Below are 22,213 nucleotides of genomic sequence, written 5' to 3'. Positions count from 1 at the left end.
ATTTAGTTAATCTAGTTCATTTCTTTGTAAGAAACATAGTGCATATTAAAAAATCTAAAAAATAGTATAAATGAGACATTTCTTTAACTAACTTCATCATAAGAAAAAAATAAAATAAACAACCTTACAAAAATAAATGAAATCCCACCCAAAACAAAAATGTGAAAGACTGCCAAGTTCGATAATATGGGAATGCTTCGCCTATAAAAGAAGTGAGATCTGAATAAGTACCAAGTTCCATACACATACCTCAGTTAAAAATAGTTACTTTTTAATGATGATTACTTGGCAAGTTTTAATAGAAAATTAAATACTTGATTCATTGCGTTTAGTAGGTTTATAACAAGGTGTATGAAAACTTGCCAAGTAACATCATTAAAAAGTAACTATTTTTAACTGAGGTATGTGTATGGAACTTGGTACTTATTCAGATCTCACTTCTTTTATAGGCGAAGCATTCCCATATTATCGAACTTGGCAGTCTTTCACATTTTTGTTTTGGGTGGGATTTTGTAAACTGTAGGTAGTTTAAACCCACACATTATTTCTATATAATTTGATCCCTTTTTCCCAGCTGACTTCAGTGTCATTCGCTAAGAAAACATGTTTAACTTGATCAAGACAGATAGTCACGGCCCGAAGGATTTCTTTTTCTTACAATAAAACTTTAATGCTCCGAGGGACTCTATTTTTAGAAACGAAAGGTAAAATTTAGGAGATAATGTTTAAATCATTGTTTTTTCTTTAGTAAATAATGGAAGCGGTCATTGCCGTGGTCTCAAAGAAGGAGTATGAAGACTTTCCAGGTTGAAATATGTTCAATTTCAACTGATTCTATAAGTACTGAAACGCTTAGATTAAAAAGATCTATCATAAATTACTATTGAAAATATGAAAAACATAAAAAAACTCTATTTTTGCTTTTCACATATTAAAAATACATAACAAAAATAAAAAATACTAAAATATAAAACGCTTATAAACCAACATACATGTTGACAATTTCATTCACGAGCTATTGAACTTTTTTGCATTTTAAACAGGTCGAAACTGTTTTTGTCTAAATCCCCAAATCATATTTAAATATTGTGTACACTTCTCAAATCTGAAAGTAAGCATGTCTGTGCATGCATGTGCAAAATTCACCAAAAACGACGTTATTGAAGATCGTAACATGATTTAATTTATTAATGAGACTTATATTAACACACAAAATTCGCCAAAACAGTTATTGAAAATCTTTTAATAATTTCATTTATTAACAAGGCCTTTATTAACTCCTTATCTGTATTAAAATGGATAATACATGTTCCTAAACAATCGTCCGACCTTTCATCTGAGGTAACAATACGCTTAATTCCAGTTCTCACGAATGAATCAACACCTTTATCCAATTATCCATTGACCAGTATATCCAAAGCCTTAGCGACGAATAACATTGATTCTAGACCGAAAGACTATTGAAACGATAGAGGCAAATATAATCTGTTTTAGCGTACCAGCAAACTGCAAACTTTTAGTCATCCAACAGTTTCTTAGGGCTCAGAAATCAGTATAGACGTGAATCGTAACAACGCCACTGTATTTGGTCGGTATTGGACCGACTCAAAACTTTGATTAAATATACGATTCCTTTTTCTTAAAAATAAAAAAAAAAAACAAACATCAGGCCAACTGTCGGCCAACTACTTAGTCTGCAGTGTGTCTCTTAAGTCGACATCACCAAAGCTTCTTGTACGAATTAAATCGTTTATTGCAAACAGACTGAAATTTCCAATTTATTCTAGAAGTTAATTCAATTAAGCGTCCTTTGAAACTGTGGGAGAGTATTGATTAATATTATAGAATACCTATAAAGTCTTGTTGATTCTCCCAGGAGTAATATCAGATATTTTTGTCATGGATGTCAGGTTCCTTTGACGGTATACTACGATTAGGCTCATAATAATGACTATTTTGGCTTCGGCTTTTATTATTTATGTAGAAGATTTCCAGGAAAATGTTGTTTGGAATAACGCGGTTAATTGGCTAATGTAATATGGCTTTGAATATACTATTAAAATTAGCGTTCATCGTGACGTTCTGAATATCCGATGTAGCTAAGAAGTGTCTTACAAATGACCGAGTGAAATTAAATATTTTATCATAATAAACACTGTAATCTTAATTACTGAAAAAGATGAACATACAGAAAGTGATGACTCATCGGATTCATCTCTAAGAGCATGACAAGCATACAATGCAATAGATAAATTGTTTTTGTCTACAATGACGCAACCGTGGTTTGTGATCAAACACTTCACCATTACATAATATCATCCATTTACACGAAAACAACAATTACTTAAGTTAAGAAGCTGAGTAATACATCTTCATAACGCTATCGTTATCTAATAGATCATTTTCTGTAACCACGGCTTTTCTCACTGCTTTGTGACCTTCAAATATTAAATCATAACTACTTTGTTCTCCATTTTCGTTAATGATTGATGTTTATTTAAAATGTTCCATAACATCCAAGATCTGGGTACTGGAGTGGTCTGTGAAACCTTGGCGAGATGTATTATCATTTCTTTGGTGTCCTTCGGGTTTTTTGCTATTGTTTTGTTTATATGGGTCCTTTTATTAGTAAAGTTTTTGATAAACCATTGCTTTTAAGTAGGTTATTTTGGGTGACATAAAAACTGGCAATAGTGAACTAGTTTGAAGTTTGATTGTGTTAGGTAATGTCATTGCCAACTTTTATAAAAAGTCTTTTATTTCTGCAGAAGAGTACAAGGTATTTCCTTATATCCTGTCAATATCACAAAAGGCTAGCACAGCCTTTTGGAACAAAACATGCGTACAAGGCACTAGGAGATAACATCTTGTATTACGGAAGAGAGTTGGTCCTTGGAGTCCAAGATATATTGTGAAGCAAGTCCTTCGATTTGCTCACTATCCCTTAGATTACCTTGTTTATGTCCTTTTTATTATTAAGATAGAATGTTGTATTTGTTTAGTAAGCATCTATTACAGATAGTAGCTATTTCCTAGTACCCAGTTTATTTTTGTTTACCAACTAACAATATGAACTGTTTATTGAGCTTGGTTCCGTAGTTTGGCGGTCAGTGCAATACCGATTTAATTCTCGGTATATTTTCGGCTTAATTTTGTCAGATTTTTTTAAAAGATAGGTTGAAATCTGGATATTTCCCTAGTCTATCAGAATAAAACTATATTGTTCAAATTGAAAACTACAATAAAATATAGTCATTAAAATAATTTATCATCATTTTATCTTCACTTATCATTATTATTCGACTTAATTTTTCCTTCAAACATATCTAAATCATTATAAATCAAAGGCTTTTCATTATCTTTTCAATATTCCGTGACCTTCAAAAGAACCCTTAAAATCCGGAAGCCATTTCTCTCGATATCATTGCTTCACCCATGGGTGGACATAATATACTGCCCTGGGGATCCCATGTCAAATCAAGGTTAAACTTAATGCTCCATTATGGAAACAATTGTTTTATCGGTTTTTTAGAAGGTTATTCTTATTTCATGTTGTTTTTCTTTGGGTTAAAAGCAAGGTTGAATTTTGAACGGTTTTTGTGGTTTATTCTACTAATTTTTAATGGTTTAGGGTGTACCTATGTGATTTTAGTCCGTTCCATATTCATATTTGTTGTTGGTTTTTAAATTGTAATTATTGTTTCAAATAACTGATTTACAATTATTGTTCGGATTTACATGCATATATGTATATGTTGTTCTGTAGGGTTGTAAAAATCATTGGTTAATAAACAAAAAATCAAATCTTTATTTTTTGAAGTGCTTTAAAACGATGTTATCCCTGGTCCTGCTGAGTTGCCGCATTTGTTAGAGCCAAGACCCTTGGTACTAAAGACTGTCCAGAACTTTCAGTGCAAGTACTCAAACCAACAGTTGTTTACTTATTACCGAAGCTAACCTTAAAATTATAAGTAGGTAATATGACGTTATATTTAGTGATTTAAAGTATTTAGCGCACAACATAGCGTGATGGCGCCTCAGTCTGTACAAGGCATTGGTATTTATAGTTCGCCTTGTGCCAGCCTGGTATTTGTAGTCTAGGACTTCATGTATGGAATAAACTTAATGATAAGTGTGTGATAAAATTTTCTCTACTATGTACTTAATTGTGGAATTTAAATTACGAGACGACTCATGAAAAAATTTGGGCCATAATATACAATTAGTGTTCACTATGAATTATAAGCTATTTTAGTTAGAATATAGCGAAGGTAATGGAATCTATGGGAATTTTAGGTATGTAATAAATAAAAGTTTGTTCAATCATAACTCATGTATTTATGTTTATTTTGACCCAGATCTGACATTTACACGGCTTAATAAAAACATTCCAAAACAAACTACCTTATCAAAGCATTCGTAGGAAGATAATATATTCGAAAAAGTAAAGGGTTCACTTTGTACAGAAAACAACTAAATCAAACGTACCGAAAAGTTTCCTACACTCATTTGTTTTTCAAATTAAACCTCCCACCTACATACCTGTTTATTTTTTTATTGTAAGGAAGTTAGAAATACAATGTACCATAAAAAAATTTGGATTATCATAGCAAGCCTTGCCGGAACTTATGCAAATTAAATAAGCAATTCAAAATGTTAATTCTCGTTAATTCATTGACCAAACAGAGGTCGTTTTATAACTTCCTCAGATAATGAAATAAACCGGAGATTTTTCATAAAAGTACCGAAGATTTTAATGTTGTTCTTATTTTTATAGAATCAAAGCCCTCATTAATTAGGACCTCGAAAGGGAATTATAAATTTCCGTTAATATAACGTGGAGGAAAATGAACTTCATTAAATGTTAGCTAATAAGGGCTTTTCCATCTTCTTCGGCAAAGCAGATTACATCGCACAAAATTATACATGGCACTAAATAGATACTGTACATAATATTAAAAGAATTATATACGATCCATTTATATAATCAAAGATACAAGCCTATATTTGTGTATACGATGTAACACCAGAAACACAATGACAAAAAGTAATTAATTTCTCCTCGTACTAAATCACTGTAAGTACAGATACCGCTCGGAAAATAAATACTCACAAAACAAAAGAGGACGAAATAAATTATGAATCCTGATATTTATGATATCAATAACCTGCGCTTTAACGGTCAATGACCTTATAAATATGCAGCACAACAAGAATATACAATAACATTACAACCAATAAGCAATCGATCAATTGGTCCATTTCGCCCCCCAAAATGGTTTGAGGTATTATGCAGAAAATCAGAGCGAGTCTCTATGGGTCATTAACGTTCAAGGAGGTCCATAAAGAAGTCTATACAAAGAGGGGATTAACGCCAGTACTGCCGGCTCCCCAAGTAATTATCCTTGAATATACACTTTATTAGGGAGTAAGCTCTGACGAGGGGTACAATGCATCTTTCTGAAGGTCCTGCTGTGATTGCGATCGACGTTCTTGGTTGGGTAATAAAGGGAATTAAAGGATGGTAATGTTTTATTGACCGTGTTACTCATCGTCTGGAGTTGCATCTCTTGACTTTCATGCATAGTTTTTGTGTATCTGAAGTTGGTTTAATTATTGGAAAGCGATGTCAAGTTATAGCTTCATAATTTTAGAATGTGTCAATGTAATTGTGATTATTTTTTCAAGATAACTTGTGATTTTTCGCTTCATGGAGTTAATTCTGATGTCCCAGGAGTAACAAAATATTTTAATTCAAAAGGTTCTTCAGCCTTTTCAAAATATTTTCTTAGAAGTAACTAAAAGCAAAGTTATGTACCACATGATTCTATAGTCCTATTTTCCCATAAAAACGCCATGGTCTCATGACAAAGGTGTTTATGCTAAGCGTGTTCTGCAGATGAGTCGGCGCGACTATTTACATCCCGTGTCGTTGACACCTACTCGACTGAAATAAAACGGAACATAAATCTCTTATATTACACCCTTTGATGTACAACTATACTTTTTCATAATGGTCTGAAAAAATCTGCGGGTTTTAGAGAGGTTCTGAGTATTTGTCATGAGAACATTGAAGTGTAGGATTTTTTTGCTGTTTAAAAATAGTTATAATCTTCCGCTTCCTTCCTTATACAAATTATTGAGAGCCTCTTTTTAATAGGTTAAATACGTAGTTTAAAATCTTTATTTAAGTGTTTGAATCAGTTTAGTCGGTGGTCGTAAACTTGTTTGTGTCAGTTAAATAGTTTTCGTGCATAAAATATTTTCTAGACATTAACTCTGCATTTCAAATGTTATTTGCATTATGAGGTCACAAAATATTATATACCTTATCAGGTTTACTATTACAGTCGTCTTTTATTACATAAAAGTAGAAAACAGTGCCACGATTGTGATAAATAAAAGAAAACAAACAAAATATATCAAAAAAATAATTTAATCAAATTCACAAAATCACATCACTGAATTTGGACGAACCAATCTTGATACTTTAGCCATGGTGGACGGCAATCAACGGGGAATGCCTGACTACTGGTACGATTGGGGCGGCGTGTACCACGGGCGCATGGACAATTGGGGCGGGATGTACCACTGCGCTGTGGGACACTGCGTGGACTGGGGCTACCACGTGGTGAGCTACCACAGGGTGAGCTGGCACCACGGGGGCGATGATGCCGGCGTGGGCGATCGCTAGGAAGGCGAAGAAAAGTGTCTGAAACAAACGAATATCGTATTTAGAATGATTTTTAGTAACGTTGTTGTTTGCAGAACTTAAAATATGTATTGTTTTGATCGATTCAACAACAGACTTAAAACTGCTAAAATAGCATTTAAATGTTTGCAGTTAAAAGTTAGAAAATATTTTTGGCCATGTAATAGTTCCCTCGGGACTACGGGGAATTAGCTAGATAAAGTTTTAAATTTAATCAGTGTTTCAAACAACTTCATACATGATTTAGAAGTTACAGGTTCATACACCTATGTCCTGAAACTTTTGGAGGTATTTAGTCGATCGGAGCCACTAATAGCATCGTTTGCAAAACACTTTTAAAGTTGTGGGAGAATAGATAGGCAATCAAGACTGGCGGAATAGTTTAGACGGAGTCTGGGTAATTCATTGGATTGTAGGTAGTGTAGCTAAAGATTAATTGGGACAAGTCTTTGTATTAAATTAAAAAGGTGTTTTTTTTTTTAATGGGCAAATAGAGCACGTAATATTAGTAAATATAAAAAAATGTGTACTTAAGTAATATCTATATCAAGTATCAAAATGATTAGAAACGTAGTTAGTACTATATATTTTAAACAAAAATTTAGTTTATTTTTTACGTTTTTTTGTTACGTTACACGTTTTTACGTTACAGTTGTTAGTTTTAACGAGTTTTTCATGATATTATCGACTTTATATTTATTTGAGAATCGATTATTATAAAGCGGTTCAATGAACCGGGAATGGAATGTGAATAACAACGATGTCATGCCTATTAGCTACCGTTTACCTAGCTATATAGTTTGATTTGTGTAATATTAAGACCATAAAGTTACGACTTTCGTTATCTTGTTAATAGCCGTCTAAAATTATATCTACGTAGTATAAATTCATTGTTTAAACCTTGTCACAAAGTGTAGGTTGTAAAAATCACCATATTTTTAAGAGGAACGTATTCTTAGAACGACCTATTTTTATATATAGCTGTCAAGTATACTATGTTGAAAATTCTATTCTTAAGGTTTTCATAGAAGTTTAAGTAAGTGACAGATAAGTGCTTTGAAATTGAAAGTGTGTGATGTTATTTGAATAACAATATGTATATATATACCTATTGGTATAAATGGTATCAATCCTGAGTGGGGTTACGTGACCCTTTATTATTGCGTAGGTGAATTATTTGTGAAAAGCTGTTATAGGGAGAACTTTCAATTGTTATAAAAAGGACAAAATCTTTTTTTATACAGTGGAACGGGTACATAACAACTACTTCCTACATGGAAACAAAAAAGGTAATAAAAATGATGAACAATTATCCGATCGAAAATATTCATAAACTTGTCCGAGAAGAAACTAAAAATTTTACTTCAATATTTATTAATCATTATACAGTTTTTCAACTTCCTTTATTGAAAGACCGTTAATTTAAATTAATAAGAAATAATTTAATTAAAGTAAATTAACTTTGTGAATTCATAGTTTAGTTCCCCAGGTGAATGGAAGTTGTTAATAATCCAATTTCAATTAGGTAGAAATAAAAGCTTCTTTTATTAGTAAACCTATTCATGTGGCATAAACTTTTCAATTAACACTCAATTTTAAATAAAACACTAAGTTTTGTTCCAATTAATTAGTTAGGAAAGTCATTTTTAAAAACTTTTTATTTCAAATTGATTTTTTATGAAACTCTTGTAAGTTTTACCCTTAAATATTATAGACAGACTGCAGAGCTATAAAAGCTTAAATGGCAACATTTTTCAGTTTACATCAAAATACAGTCGCAAATTGAATAAAAAAAAAGCAGTTAAATCAAATTAATAAACAATCCTTAAAGAAGCAATCTAACATTAAAATAAATACAATATTAATAGGTATCTCGTAATAATTAAAATATTAGAATCTAAATAAAATTATCTTACCAGTTTGAACATTTTGCAGTACAATAAGATTCTTGTCTGTTAATCCTTAGATGCTGTGTGACTGTGTACTTAGATCACCTAGGTTTAGTCCTTTTATAGTCCTAGGGCCTACGGTCTAGGCTATATGCATCTACTGTAATAAATCTTACCGTTTGGCAATATGCAACTTGAGTGCAGCACTGTTCTATACTTGGCGTGTGGATGATTGGCATAAAGGATATTAAATTGTTAATTGTTTTTTATTTTATTTTTAGAAAATTAAAAATAAGAAAACAAACTAAAAAGTTTTTGCAGAATTTTATAGACAAGTAGTCAATACATTTTTTTTTAGATTTTATTAAGTAAAATATAATGGAAAAAATTCGTTAGATATTTTCGGTTACTAAACAAGCAATTTAAAAATAACGTATTGGAAAAGTAACCACAATAATGTACTAAAATAAAATTTCTAAGAGCATCCAAATTAGATTTGAGAGGCTTTGAACAGTATTTTTATTTGTATTGTATAAAATAGTAAATATAAACTCTAAATAGACAAAATGGGGTATAATAAAATAGACAGGTTAATAAACTACAATTTGCTTTAATCATTGTAGTAATTTGAATCACAAATGGCTATTCGCTTTATTTATTCAAACTTCTACAAACAACTGTCATTTGTGTTCAATGAAACATGTTTCAGACCGTCAAAGCCTTCTCGTTTTACGAATTAAAATTAAGTTAACAGACAAATAATGTACTTCATATAATTAAGCTTTTAATACAAATTAATTCAGTTTTGTTAAACTGTTTCTCGACAAACATGAGTATTGCTATACTAACATTACAATTTAACATTAATAACTCAGTGAAAAAAAAATCAACTAATAGCAAGAATTTTCATCAAAAGTTAAAACCACTTTTTAAAGGAATGTTTAGTGAGAAAAATAGGCATATTTCCCAGCATCTGCCTTTCATCGTCCTCTTAACAATTAAGATTTATTATCTAATTAAGGTTGGGGCGCGCCTTGGAAACATTGTAATTTCTTACGATGAACGAAATCGTTGAGGTTATTGAATGTTGTACTAGTTTAGTGTGAGCTTTTGTGTCAGAAAGAATAAACTATAATTTAATTTTGTAATTATGAATGTACTAGTTTTTTTCCACGGTTTCACCCGCATATTGAATAAACAAAATTATAGCCTATGACTCGTTATACCTATTCAACTATGCTCGGGATAAGTGTAGCTTTCCAACGAGAGTTACAGAGACTTGAGGGTTACAAACAAACAAAATATTCCTCTTAATAATACCTGGTAGTTAACCATAGCTATTACATCGTCAAAAATAAGGTAGCTTTATTTTCAACGTTGTGTATATGTCTTTTATTTTACTCTAGAAGATTCCTTTCGAGTTTTCGAAATTCATTTTTAACAATAACAACCACTCCTCAACAACCGAACTATACAGACATAAGTACACCACGGCAAGTGAGTGAGTACGTAGTATTGCGTTGTCGCCAATCCGATCGCTATACTCTTGTGTACGATTCTAATTGATACACGAGAAATTTATTGTTATTACCAAAAGGTTTATTTATCTATTTACAAAAATCAGAATAAATTCAAGAAGAAAATACTTATTTTTTTAAGTATGGACTATAAATTATTATAAGATTGGATATAAGTTATTATAAGAAGGACTTGTGCGATTGTTCCAAAATAAGGGTAACGTAAGACGTACAAAAAAAAAACAATTTCTGATTCATTTTTGACCATTATGTTTTTTTATTAATATATGGCAATTTCCTAGGCAATGGTAAGTAGTAATTAACGACCTTGAATAATCTTTAGTTAGAACTCGTAAAATATTGCCGTAACATACAAATAAAATATTTATTTTCCCAAAAGTAATGATACAGATGAGACATAAGATAAAAAATAAGCAATAAACTTGTAACTACTGGAACTGGGAAGTGTAGGTTGTGAGCTGTCGTCTCCAACACGGATGTTACAATTTCCTACTTACGTCCCGTCACAATATTGTGAAGTAAAATAACTTTGAAATAATATATAATGCAAATAATTCATCTATATTACAGGATTTTTCAAATATAGTTATATTAGGTAGTTGTTATTTTAATATAGGGTTCAATTATCACTGTAGCTCAAGATATTAATCGTAATCCATATTATATTCCAACGCCAAGGGGATTTTCTTGTCACGTAATGTAGATTTTATTTGAAAAAATTTAGATTTTTCAAGAAAGTTTAAGATATATTTAGTCTACAAAAAATAATTTGTTTATTTGGTTATTAAGTCGTGGTGGCCTAGTGGGCAAAGAACCAACCTCTCGAGTATGAGGGCGCGGGTTCGATTCCAGGTCAGGCGAGTACCAATGCAACTTTTCTAAGTTTGTATGTACTTTCTAAGCATGTCTTAGACACCAATGACTGTGTTTCGGATGGCACGTCAAACTGTAGGTCCCGGCTGTCATTGAACATCCTTGGCAGTCGTTACGGGTAGTCAGAAGCCAGTAAGTCTGACACCAGTCTAACCAAGGGGTATCGGGTTGCCCGGGTAACTGGGTTGAGGAGGTCAGATAGGCAGTCGCTTCTTATAAAGCACTGGTGCTCAGCTGAATCCGGTTAGACTGGAAGCCGACCCCAAAATAGTTGGGAAAAGGCTCGGAGGATGATGATGGTTATTAAGTCGAATATTATTAGGGTTAAATGATATCTAAAAATACCACTTTGTATGAACCTAAATCTTTTTCAGGGTTCAAAGTCACCATCTCCTTATCTCGCCATTCTTATAATTTTATTCATAAGTCGAGACAATGCAGCTCCGGTAATTAAATGAACTTGAAAGGTTCAACCCTTGAGCGGATCACACACTACCATGTGACGCGTTCAGGTGCGCTATGTTGTTGACTTGTTGATACTATTTATTATGTGACTGTTAAATTGATCTTGTTCTTGTAAAAGCTCGTGCTTGTTGATTGGGTTGACCTGACTATCTTGCTCGAAATCCTGTAGTATGTAGGGCTAATAATACGTCCAAGCCTGTGTAGGTAAGCTATCATCTCCGGCTGTGAACATAAATTTGCTTGACAGCATATTATGCTGTTGCGATTCTATGAAATCTTCATTGTTTGAATTGGATTAAATGATTACTCCGATAATGACACTGAAACAAATTAACACGACTTATTTTCGTACAAAGCACATTTACTACAACACACTTGCAACGTGCGTCACAGATCCTTCATGTGTACCAGTGTGAGATCCGCTGAACCCTACACACGCCCACACAATTAACGTGTCAAGTTTGAGATCTCTATGTGAAGCTGTGTGCACTCCAGCGTGACGGACTTGCTTACTGGTGGATACTTTATGACAACCGTGTCTGGAATTCGTCTGGCTTTTGTTGATCGACTACAAAAACTAGTAGTTATCAATTAGTGCAAATGTTTGATGAATTAAAGGATGATTGATTTTCTATTATTGTATTTGCAACTCGAAAAAATCATGAAGTTTCAAAGCTGGCTATATGAAATGAAATGCAATTTAATCAGACACAAAATGTGGCCTTTGCCAAAATTAAGTACATCTTATTTATTTTAAATGAAACAAAACAATTATCTACTACAGTAGCCTTAGAATTCAATTTGAAAGACTATAAATTTGTCCCAAGCACATCGCTATAGACCACAAAAATGCCAATTTCAACCAAAATTCCTAATTAAGAAAAATAAATCTCTAAACAAAATATAGACACAATGACATTATGCAAGCTATTGAAGTTAAACCCTCTATTTAAACTGTTCGTTAGTTCATTGATCCCATACTTAACTATCAGTTAGGTGTAATAGCCTCTAAGACTTGGCTTAATTACACTTTTGTCGCTGACAGGCCAAAATAACGAGTTCGGGGAAGTTTCAGGGTAAATCATGAGTTTCAGCTCGAATCCTAAAGTTTTCTTAGTTAAGATGTAAGTTTTTAAAGGTTAGATTTAATTAATGATATTGATTGGTAATGGAAAAATATTGTTTAATTGTATGGTGCAGCTTACTTCTGCCAGCGGTTTCATCCTTGTTCTAGTCATCCAGTCTAGTACTACCTAAAGATTAGCTCGTTGAAACAAAATAACACTTTCGATAAACCTGTTTAAAGACTGACTTATATCCATTCTAACATTGAAGTAGTAGGAAGAAGGAAAAAAAGATTAAAATATATGAGTCATACAATATTATAATCTAAGAGAGATACTGTCATATTGAATAGACAGCCATACATTCTACCTGTGTACTCCAGAGTATAAATAAGTGTATCATTTGAAGTACGTGTCATTTGTGAAATATCAGTCGGCTGAAAGTCGTGATCAGAATACCACGTAGATACCTATGCCACGTGACTTTCGCGAAAAAATATCTGGACGTTTGTTTGTCAGGTTTTATTTGCGTCTTGGATATCTTTTGCAAAAGAATTAATAGAATATTATGTATAAGTTATACTGTCTATTTGGTTTCAGGCATTTTTGTAGATAAAACATTTTTTTTTCTTAGTTTAACTAAGTGATTCACAGAATCGTAGTTGCCAAGTGGGTAAAGCACCAACTTCTCTAGTATGAGTGTGCGGATTCCTTTTCATGTTAGGCACTGTTTTAAGGAACATAAAAAGTCTCTTACAAATAATAATTAAAGAAAATCCATTCATTAAAAGTCAATAACGAATATTATTTATTCAAACAACATGATAGTGCGTCTTCACCCGATACTTGACAATCGGCTGTTGTATCATCGGTATGGGATGTACAGAGGGCCCAACAGCTACTGTAAAATGCCTTTGTAACTGCGCTGGTTGTACTACATGAACTATCGGGGTTTGGTATACAGATGGTGGACTCCCGTGGTAAGAAATGAAGTCTCCATTGTAGGGAGGCAGTGCAGCTGCGACCGCGAGTATGGCGAGAACCTGTAACAAAGAGCTCTTTTGTTTTATAGTGCCCTGGTACTTTGGAAGGACAATAGACGATGAAGTGCAGGCTATTAAGTAGGTGTCTTGTTCTTGGGGGACAAAAAATTGTGTTAGTGGTGGTTGTTGCATTGCGTGGTGTTAGGTTCGATTAATTGTCACAAAATAAAAATATTGTAATAAATCCCACAGAAACTCAGTCTTCAGTCACGCTGGTCCTAAATATTATTATCTTAAATCGACAAAAATCTAGTTCCAAAGGGTATAATTTCGAAACAGAAACAAAAGGACACTCAACAAATGATAGTATATAAACAATACTATACGAACAAAATGTTCATATTCAAAACAGCGTAAAACATAAACGTATATCGCGTAAAAACAATTCTAAAACCAGCAAGTTTAACCTGTTGACCACAAATCCATGTCATTCTGTTATGACAGCTTGTCACAGACGGACGCACAACAATAAATAATATTTACAGCCAAATATAGATTTACTGAAAAAATATACTGGATCATCAAATGTCTGGTACAGATGCGAACAAAAGTGTCTGGTGCCTATATTTACTTTTGTTTTATTGAACAAATTATGTCTTTCTTTGTGATAAAAGAGAACACCTAGGCTTAAAAAAAAACTTAAAGAAACTAGTACAAAATAGTGAAAAATAAATTGTCTGTGGTGTGGTATACCGAATTGTGAAATAGAACTTTTTTATTGTAATGGATTTCAACGTTTTTGAATGAACATGAATAGGAGAATAGGATTTACTTATAAGCTTTATTTCATAGATTTTTATACAGGAAAAATAAAGGTCTTCTTAAAAACAATTCGTAACTTACGACTGTATTTTAATACTTACATTTTTGTACATACATATTGTACCTAAATAAAACAGTTTTTTTTTCTGATAGAAAACTTTAAATATTTTTTGTGAATACTCTTGTCGTAGTAATTGTATTCGCAAAGATAATTGCGCATGGTATTTTAAACTAGAAAACAGTTGTAGTTGGTCTAAAATTAGTACGTCATGAAAATGGTAATTTCGATTAAAAAAGCTCACTAAAAAGTTTAACATGATATAAAAACTAAGTAAAAAATAATTTGTTTTCAACAAACCGAATTGGTATTTTTACCTAAAACTAATTTCAAATATTTTATTGTTGTTTGCTAGCATCTACGGCGTTTTTTTTTATTAAACCAATTTTCTAAAAAAAACTATAATGTAATGTTCACCTTTAACCTTCTTACTAAGTAAACACTGATAGAATGTTTTCTATACTTTTATTATATTTTCATAGTTTTCACATCATGAGCAGTTATTTTTATTCTGTCAACTTGTAAGCGTGGGTTATCTTCAATAAATTACCAAGTTGTCAGGGTCTCAAAACTGTTGGACATTTTTCAGCTAAAAGACAGACATCTTTTTCAATCTTTTATTATCTTTTCTGACGTTCTATAAATAATTTTTGTTGTACTTTTTAAAAGATTAAAGTTTTTGGTGTGGGAAGAGTTATATTTATATTGGTTTATCTTTTATCTTGGAGGTTATAAAAAAATGAATAAAACATTACCTACGATAGTCTTGGAAATTGGTATTTACTACGTTATAGTAGCACTAGAAAATCTTACTTGCCTGAGGTCGGAATGCAGTCTTATGAACAAAAACTCACTGGTCATGAATGGATGGACATAGTGAACTTGTCATTCCAATAAAAGCAAGCGATAAAGATTCGTAATTGCAGTATTAATAGCTAACAGAATAAGAAGATTAGTTAATGAAAATAAATGAGTACAAATAATCTTACCACGATAATATGTTTGTCCATCTTGTTTCCTTATATCTCCTGAACTAAGATCTATCCTTTATATATGAGCAGTGTTTCTACAAACAACAATAGATTACCTAATTAATGACAATACATCTGACACCGACAGAGTATTATGTTGCATTGTTTTCATTCTTCCTTATATTGGTAACAATTTACTTGAAGTGTAATAGTATGTAATTAATCATAACTTATAATTGATAATGGGTAACTATCTAAGGAGCTGATTAATGCTTCCCGTGACCAAAGTCTGCTATTACCTTGGACAAAAGATATTAAAAAATTGCAGTTATGAGGCCATGCTGCCAGCCTCTTGGGCACGCGCCTAGTTGACAGCGATGAGGAGGATTTTTTTGACGCGTACCTAGTAAGTTTTTGATGATCCTGTCAAAAAATCTATATTATGATAGTAACAATTTCAAAAGAATTTTTAAATAGTACCTAACAATCACTTATTTTCGTACAATTACATAAGTGGTCCGTAACATGACTTTGGTTACATGATGTAATTTTCAGGATATGAAATAAAACCACAGGAACCAGCAAAAGTTTTTTCAATCGAAGATATTGTCTTGTGTCCTACTTTTCCTTCATTCCTTTGATATGTATACTACATATTTCTGGCTGACCAACACATTTAGAAGGGAATCTATGTAAATAATACAGTATTTGTTACACAATCTCCTTTATTGAAAACTAGCTTCTTTGTATGCCAATTGGACTAGTTTTCGGCCTCATTTGCTAGATCAAGGACAAATGTTATTTATTGGGGTTAACCGAAATATATTGGTTTGCACTTTGCCTTCCAAGAAAGTTTCATATGTGGGAATTTTTAGAATTTCGGTTTTTAGGACCAATTGGGTTAATTGTACTACCATGCAAAATTCACAGAATAAAATGTAAAAGTAAATAAAATCAACCTTACAATATTTTTACATTCTTCTACATTTTTCACTAGAATCCACGGCACTTCGCGGACATAGTAATTTAAGCTCTCCTACTCCAATCTGCCTAAACATATACCAATATCAACCTATTGTAATTATTAAGTATATCACAATAATACAGTACCTACAGATTTTCTATGTATGGTCTCTATCGCGTCATCAAATACGTAACCAATTGGGATCCCACAGTACGTAACGCTTATAGTTTCTGGTCCAAGGTCAATGGAACATGTGACTGTATTAAAGCTTTGCTTAGATAAGGCTGTTAATTATTTCAAATGTAAGTACGTGTATTAGTTAATCTTGATTGACTATTTAAGCATTAGGTGACTGGGTGACAGTGTTTTAACCACTTTTATTCTATTTATAGCTTAGACTGAAAGGTAAATTAAAGTTTATAATATGACTTTTGTTAACCACTCTTTTTTAAATCATTTTTGTTTTTATTTATTATATTTTTTGCATAATGGTTTAATATGAAGCAGTTTTAATTCCGGGCAATTCGCTGACTTTATTCAGTGTATCGAAATATTTCCGATAGTATATTTTCAGTAATTGGACCAATTATCACATAAACTGATGACTGACTGAAACGTTGATGACAATAGCTCAAGACCAGATGTTTTAGTTTCGCGGACTTGATAGCTTTTAAAAAAACAATCCAACTTTTGCGTCGCCTTCCTTTAGATTTATCTAGTAACACTTAGTATATGTTTCACCTACATCCGAGTCACATTATGTCCTGCACAGTGAAGTCAATGTCAGGCTAATAAGGCTTACTAATGCGGTCACGATCGATTTACTTAGCATTGGACAATTATTTATCGGTACACTCGGTCACAGCTCGATTGATTCATATTTATTGATTATCTATTTGAGTGGGTTAGGCTCAGTTAGGCTTCTTGGTATTACCTATTTATTTTATAGATTAGTATTTTATTTTTGTTTCGCATAATAGTCATCCGATGAGTTACTTAAGCTTAGCTTGAGGTTTTTTAACTGGAACTGGATGCAGAAAATACACATAGGTATGGTGTTCCGTCGAAATGCGTGCAAATAAATATTTAAAATTTTGCAGTATATTATCCTCAAGTTTTGCCAGTTGCAAAATATCTTACCTGCTATATATTTTATTATAGACAAGCTTACGCACACCCGGATAAACCCAAGCCTCTATTTTACAATCTAAGGCTGATTTTTTTCTTAAAATCGTACCCATAGATCAAATTCAAGAAACAAACAAACAAACTCTTTACCTTTACAACATTAGTAAATACTGATATATGAGCTCATCCTCTCATTACTTCCAATGGCAAGTACTAACACGGTGGCGGCAGTGTTGCCTTTAAAAGTCAATACAACATTCTATCTGCTGGATGGACTACATTTGTTTTCATTAACTACATTTATTTGTAAGAGGATAATTTTTAATTAAGTTTTAAAGTAAATAATATTTTTTTGTGTTGTTTGTGGCTTAATGTAATAAACATTTAATAATAATTAAAAGTTGTGATTACCCTTTGCTGAAAAAACTGTCGGCTATTAAAAATATGTACTACTAAAAAGCCACGCATTTTGTAATGGCCGACTAAAAGTTTGTAGTGTGCGCGCATTGTAAAGGAAATTGACTTTTAAACACTACAAACTATGTTATATCAAAAGTACATTGTTACGTCCTCATAGGTATACTTAGTTACCTATATTTACCAACACCTATATAGTAATTATACTACAATACAAACTGAGCTAATACTGTTTGTCGTACACAAATCTGATTAGCAATCATTGTCGTGGAAAACACAATAAATCATTCTAGTGTTAATCGTTTATTAATTGCCTAGAGCACACTATTTTGTTCTGTTTCGATATTTTTAGTTTCGTAATGGAAAAGCCACCCATTGTTAAACAAACCCATTGTTTGTGAATTTTATTAAAACAGTAAGTATATCCGATTTAGTTATGTAGGTAAATTTTAGCGTAGTCAAAACCCCGGCAGTGATTTTCTAAATATTTTTGAAATGTTTCCTTCCAATGAATCTGTAGTAATTCTTAGAATCAGTGTTTTAAAATCTTTTTTAATTTAAGATGTGAAAAGAAAGTGACAAGATTAATTTTATTTTTCCATTTTTTCCTGTTTTCTTAATGCATTTTTCAATGTCAACTAAATTCAAGAAAGATTTTTAATAAGAAATGCGGCACCAAAAGTAAGATTTTTGCGAAAGAAATATCACATTTTCTTTTGAGTTGAATTTTTACAGTGAGTTCTAAATATTTAGCTATCTTGCTTCAGGCCGCTTTTCCTGAATATGAAAGAGTGTTAATTAATTACGGAAAATGATTGTATAACATAGACATATTTTACGGTGGTAAATTAGGTTACCAGAAAAACTGCCAAAGTAATTAAGAAAAACAGTAGTAACTTTCGTAAGACATAATTTAATTAAATCGTCTAAATTGTAATCATAGTTCAGCATTTCTTCATAAAAAAGTATGTAATATGTTCCCAAGTTTTCTTAAACCAATTAATTATGATAATATTTTCACCAAACAAAGAGAAAATATACACATTAAAATATATCCCAAAATGAAAAGTGACAAAAAAAAATGCTAACGTATCGACCATGACTGTACATAAGATTTGGATCGTGATAACCAGGTATTTATAACTGCGTGACATTGTAAATAGATACTGGTTATCAATGGACAACTGAGGTCTAAGAACTAGAGTAACCAGTCAATCTAAATAAAAAACCTGTATATCCTAACTAATATTATAAATGTGAAAGTAACTCTGTCTGTCTGTCTGTCTGTCTGTCTGTCTGTCTGTCTTTTCTTCACGCCTAAACTACTGAACCGATTTGTGTGAAATTTGGTACAGACATAGTTTGGAACTTGAGAAAGGACATAGGATAGTTTTTATTTAAAAAAATATATATAAAAATAAAAAATAAAATTTATTCCGGACATATAGCGCCATCTATTGGTCAAACCAAAAATATGCCGGAAGTCACTATTCCATGCGAACGAAGTCGCGGGCAAAAGCTAGTAAAATCATATATTTATTTAATATTTATTAGGTATAAAAGTTTGTACAATAATTAGCGGTGGGGTGTAATTGTTAGTATAGGAACAACTGTATACATTTTGATTTTAGATACAGTAAGGTACTCGAGTAAGCATTATGTAAGTGTAACCAAGTTAAACAGTAACATTATAACACATCAATATGAAGAATCCAAGATTATATATATGAATTCGTTTATTATTTATTATGGCACATAAGGGCAATAATAACACTAAATGCTTGCTTTAATCTCAGAACATAGGTACAAAAGTATAACGTATCTGCATCTTTTCCTTTTATATCTGAACCTCAAACTAATTTATATATCATACGACGGGTCACATACAAGCGATTGATCTATAGAAACAATCATTAAGTCGCATAAAGTACACTTGATTTATACAACATGAAGTACAAGCACTATTTTAATGACACATCCCTCCTTGCGTCGCTTTACACATATTAGTGTGTGATCCGCTTTAGGACCCTATAATCTAACAGGTACATAGGTATGTTTCTTTGCACAAAACAAAATGCCATTATATTCAAAAATAATGTCACAAGTCTCCCTGCCTTCCAAATTCAAAACAGAATTGGCGTATGGAACCCATGAAGGATCGGTGGCGTATGTGCTAAGGCCACACTATGTGTTATCAACGGTGCATGCGCAATGATAGGTGCGTGATACACTGACGGCAGTGGGTAGCCGAATGTTGGGTAGAAAAGTATCGGTGTGGGGGCCGACTGGACTGCTGCCAGGAGGCACAGGATTACTATCTGAAAAGATTGAAAGCATGATTTATATACCCTGGTTTTAGTACCTTTAAGGACTGGAAGAAGAAAAATAGAAATTGCTTTAATTACTGTCATATGTCATATGATCATTGTCATATAATCAAACCCGAAATAAGGAAAACACTCAAACTTAGCAATGGTAGGAAACTGTGCGACCAAAATTGTAACTAAATCTCGCGGTCAAATAAAAATGAATTCAGGTCTATTAAAAGATGCATCGCATAAAAATCCGCAATCATAGTACAAAAATACAATAAACTGATGTTCAGTGTCACTCAGTTACACTAAAAGCCTTTCCTCCAAAAGACGGTTAGGAAATCTCAAATCACTACCTTTCCCTAAAAAACACAAAGTTCATCGACCTTTAATCCAATATCGTTTACTAAAACACTTACCAATCGATACATTTCCGATATATATCGGTGAAATAACCAAATTGTATCGGATCCGGCTATCGACTGCCACATCCATGCTAGGTCCATCAATTTATATGGGCTTGATGTTATTTTAGCAGTTTTTTAAGCCTAAGTTGGAATGTTCCTAATAAGTACAGTTGACGTTTTAATGTAGGTAGGAACACCAGTTTTGTTGCTTAAACTGGACATTCTAGAACATTGTGGCTATTTTAATGGCAGAGTTCGTTTATAATAGAGCTTTTGCAACATTAAAAAAGATTTAATTATTTATCCAAAACATTAAAACTACAGAAAACTTGACTGTAGACTGCAATGGATTCCCAAAAAATATTGCATCTTATCTAGATCGAGAACAGAAAAGATAATCGACGAACCTAAATTCCAATACACATTTTAAAACAGGGCACTTATTTATTCACATTTTATAACTACATCCTCGTTCTTAAAAGTAATTTAATTCAGTACAATTACACTGTTTATCCCTCAATCATTAAAATGTAATAGCAATTTAGTTGTGAGTCCAAGCATCGCATAGTTGCCGATTGCAGCATCTACATTGTATCGGCTATCAGATGCTTGCTCAAATTTGTGGCTACGGCGCCCCGCTGCGTACCTCGCATAGCTTTGAGGCATAGAGTAGTGTGGACACAGAGATGGTACAGACTACCTTTACCCCGGGGTTCACTTTAATATCAGTGTGAACTTTTTAGTGCACCCGAATATTATTAAAGCTGAGTTTTGCTTAATGAATGGGTTACGTAACGTTGAAAGATTTTTTGCTAATTAGTCGGTTCTATGTTTGTTTGAACGCATTTATTCCAGGAACTACTGCCTTGAAATATTACGAGTAGCTCAGTACAAAAATTATTCCATGTGTTGAAAAAAGGCTATAGGCGTTTTTTTAAGCATGTGTGCGGAGTACCTAGTTGCCACGATATTCAGGTGAAACCACTTTCAAAAGCTTGTAAACTTACAAACTATGCCACTTGCAATGTTATATTAATAAACAATATCAAAGTAATAGAAAAGCAAAGAATTTTTCAGAAGATAATTTTGTAAATATCTAACATGTTTTATTTATTCATGCTTTGTGAATTAACTCTTATTAAGTGTTTGTCAGAAGTTTACTTTGATCTTTAATTTGGAGTGCGATGACTGCTAAAAACTAATATTTTCCATGATCGAATTAAACATGTCAATTATAAATATTAAAATACAAGTTTGAACTTCTTTGATTGAACTTTGTAAAATTCTACCTAGGTATACCTTGATCAATAAAAGACGGCTTGAAAAAAGTCTTAGATTCACCGAAAGGTGTGAGTTTCAAATTCTTCCTGACTAAAACCCTGAAATTTCTTTAGAAAATTATTTTCTATAGAAAAGTTACATTGGAAATAAGCTGGAATCGTATCCGAACACTCCTACTTACGTGGAGCTTGTACCACTAAGCCGCTGTTTACACTTATCTGCATATGTACTATCAATCCTCTATATTTTTTTTATTAAATGCTCTGCTCTATCCAATCTTGAACTAATTTATTCTAATAAAAATACCCTACTGTATTCGTATATGTAAT

General features: G+C 32.2%; 2 protein-coding genes across 2 annotated transcripts in view; one reads left to right on the top strand and one right to left on the bottom strand.

Moving 5' to 3' along the window:
* Nucleotides 1-22,213, top strand: part of LOC124634601 (neuropeptide SIFamide receptor) — a 130,079-nt gene that overhangs the window by 78,564 nt on the left and 29,302 nt on the right. The gene's annotated exons all lie outside the window — the stretch shown is intronic.
* Nucleotides 6,421-8,693, bottom strand: LOC124634603. Its single transcript, XM_047170245.1, has 2 exons — nucleotides 8,629-8,693; nucleotides 6,421-6,712 (listed from the first exon to the last, which is right to left on the bottom strand). The coding sequence occupies exons 1-2, from the start codon at nucleotides 8,638-8,640 to the stop codon at nucleotides 6,491-6,493; spliced, it is 234 nt and encodes a 77-aa protein (XP_047026201.1). The 5' UTR covers nucleotides 8,641-8,693; the 3' UTR covers nucleotides 6,421-6,490.

Source organism: Helicoverpa zea, chromosome 11 (genome assembly GCF_022581195.2).
Source record: "Helicoverpa zea isolate HzStark_Cry1AcR chromosome 11, ilHelZeax1.1, whole genome shotgun sequence".
NCBI lineage: Eukaryota > Metazoa > Arthropoda > Insecta > Lepidoptera > Noctuidae > Helicoverpa > Helicoverpa zea.
Note: the sequence above shows the minus strand (reverse complement) of the source record. Positions and strands in the feature narration are given on the sequence as shown.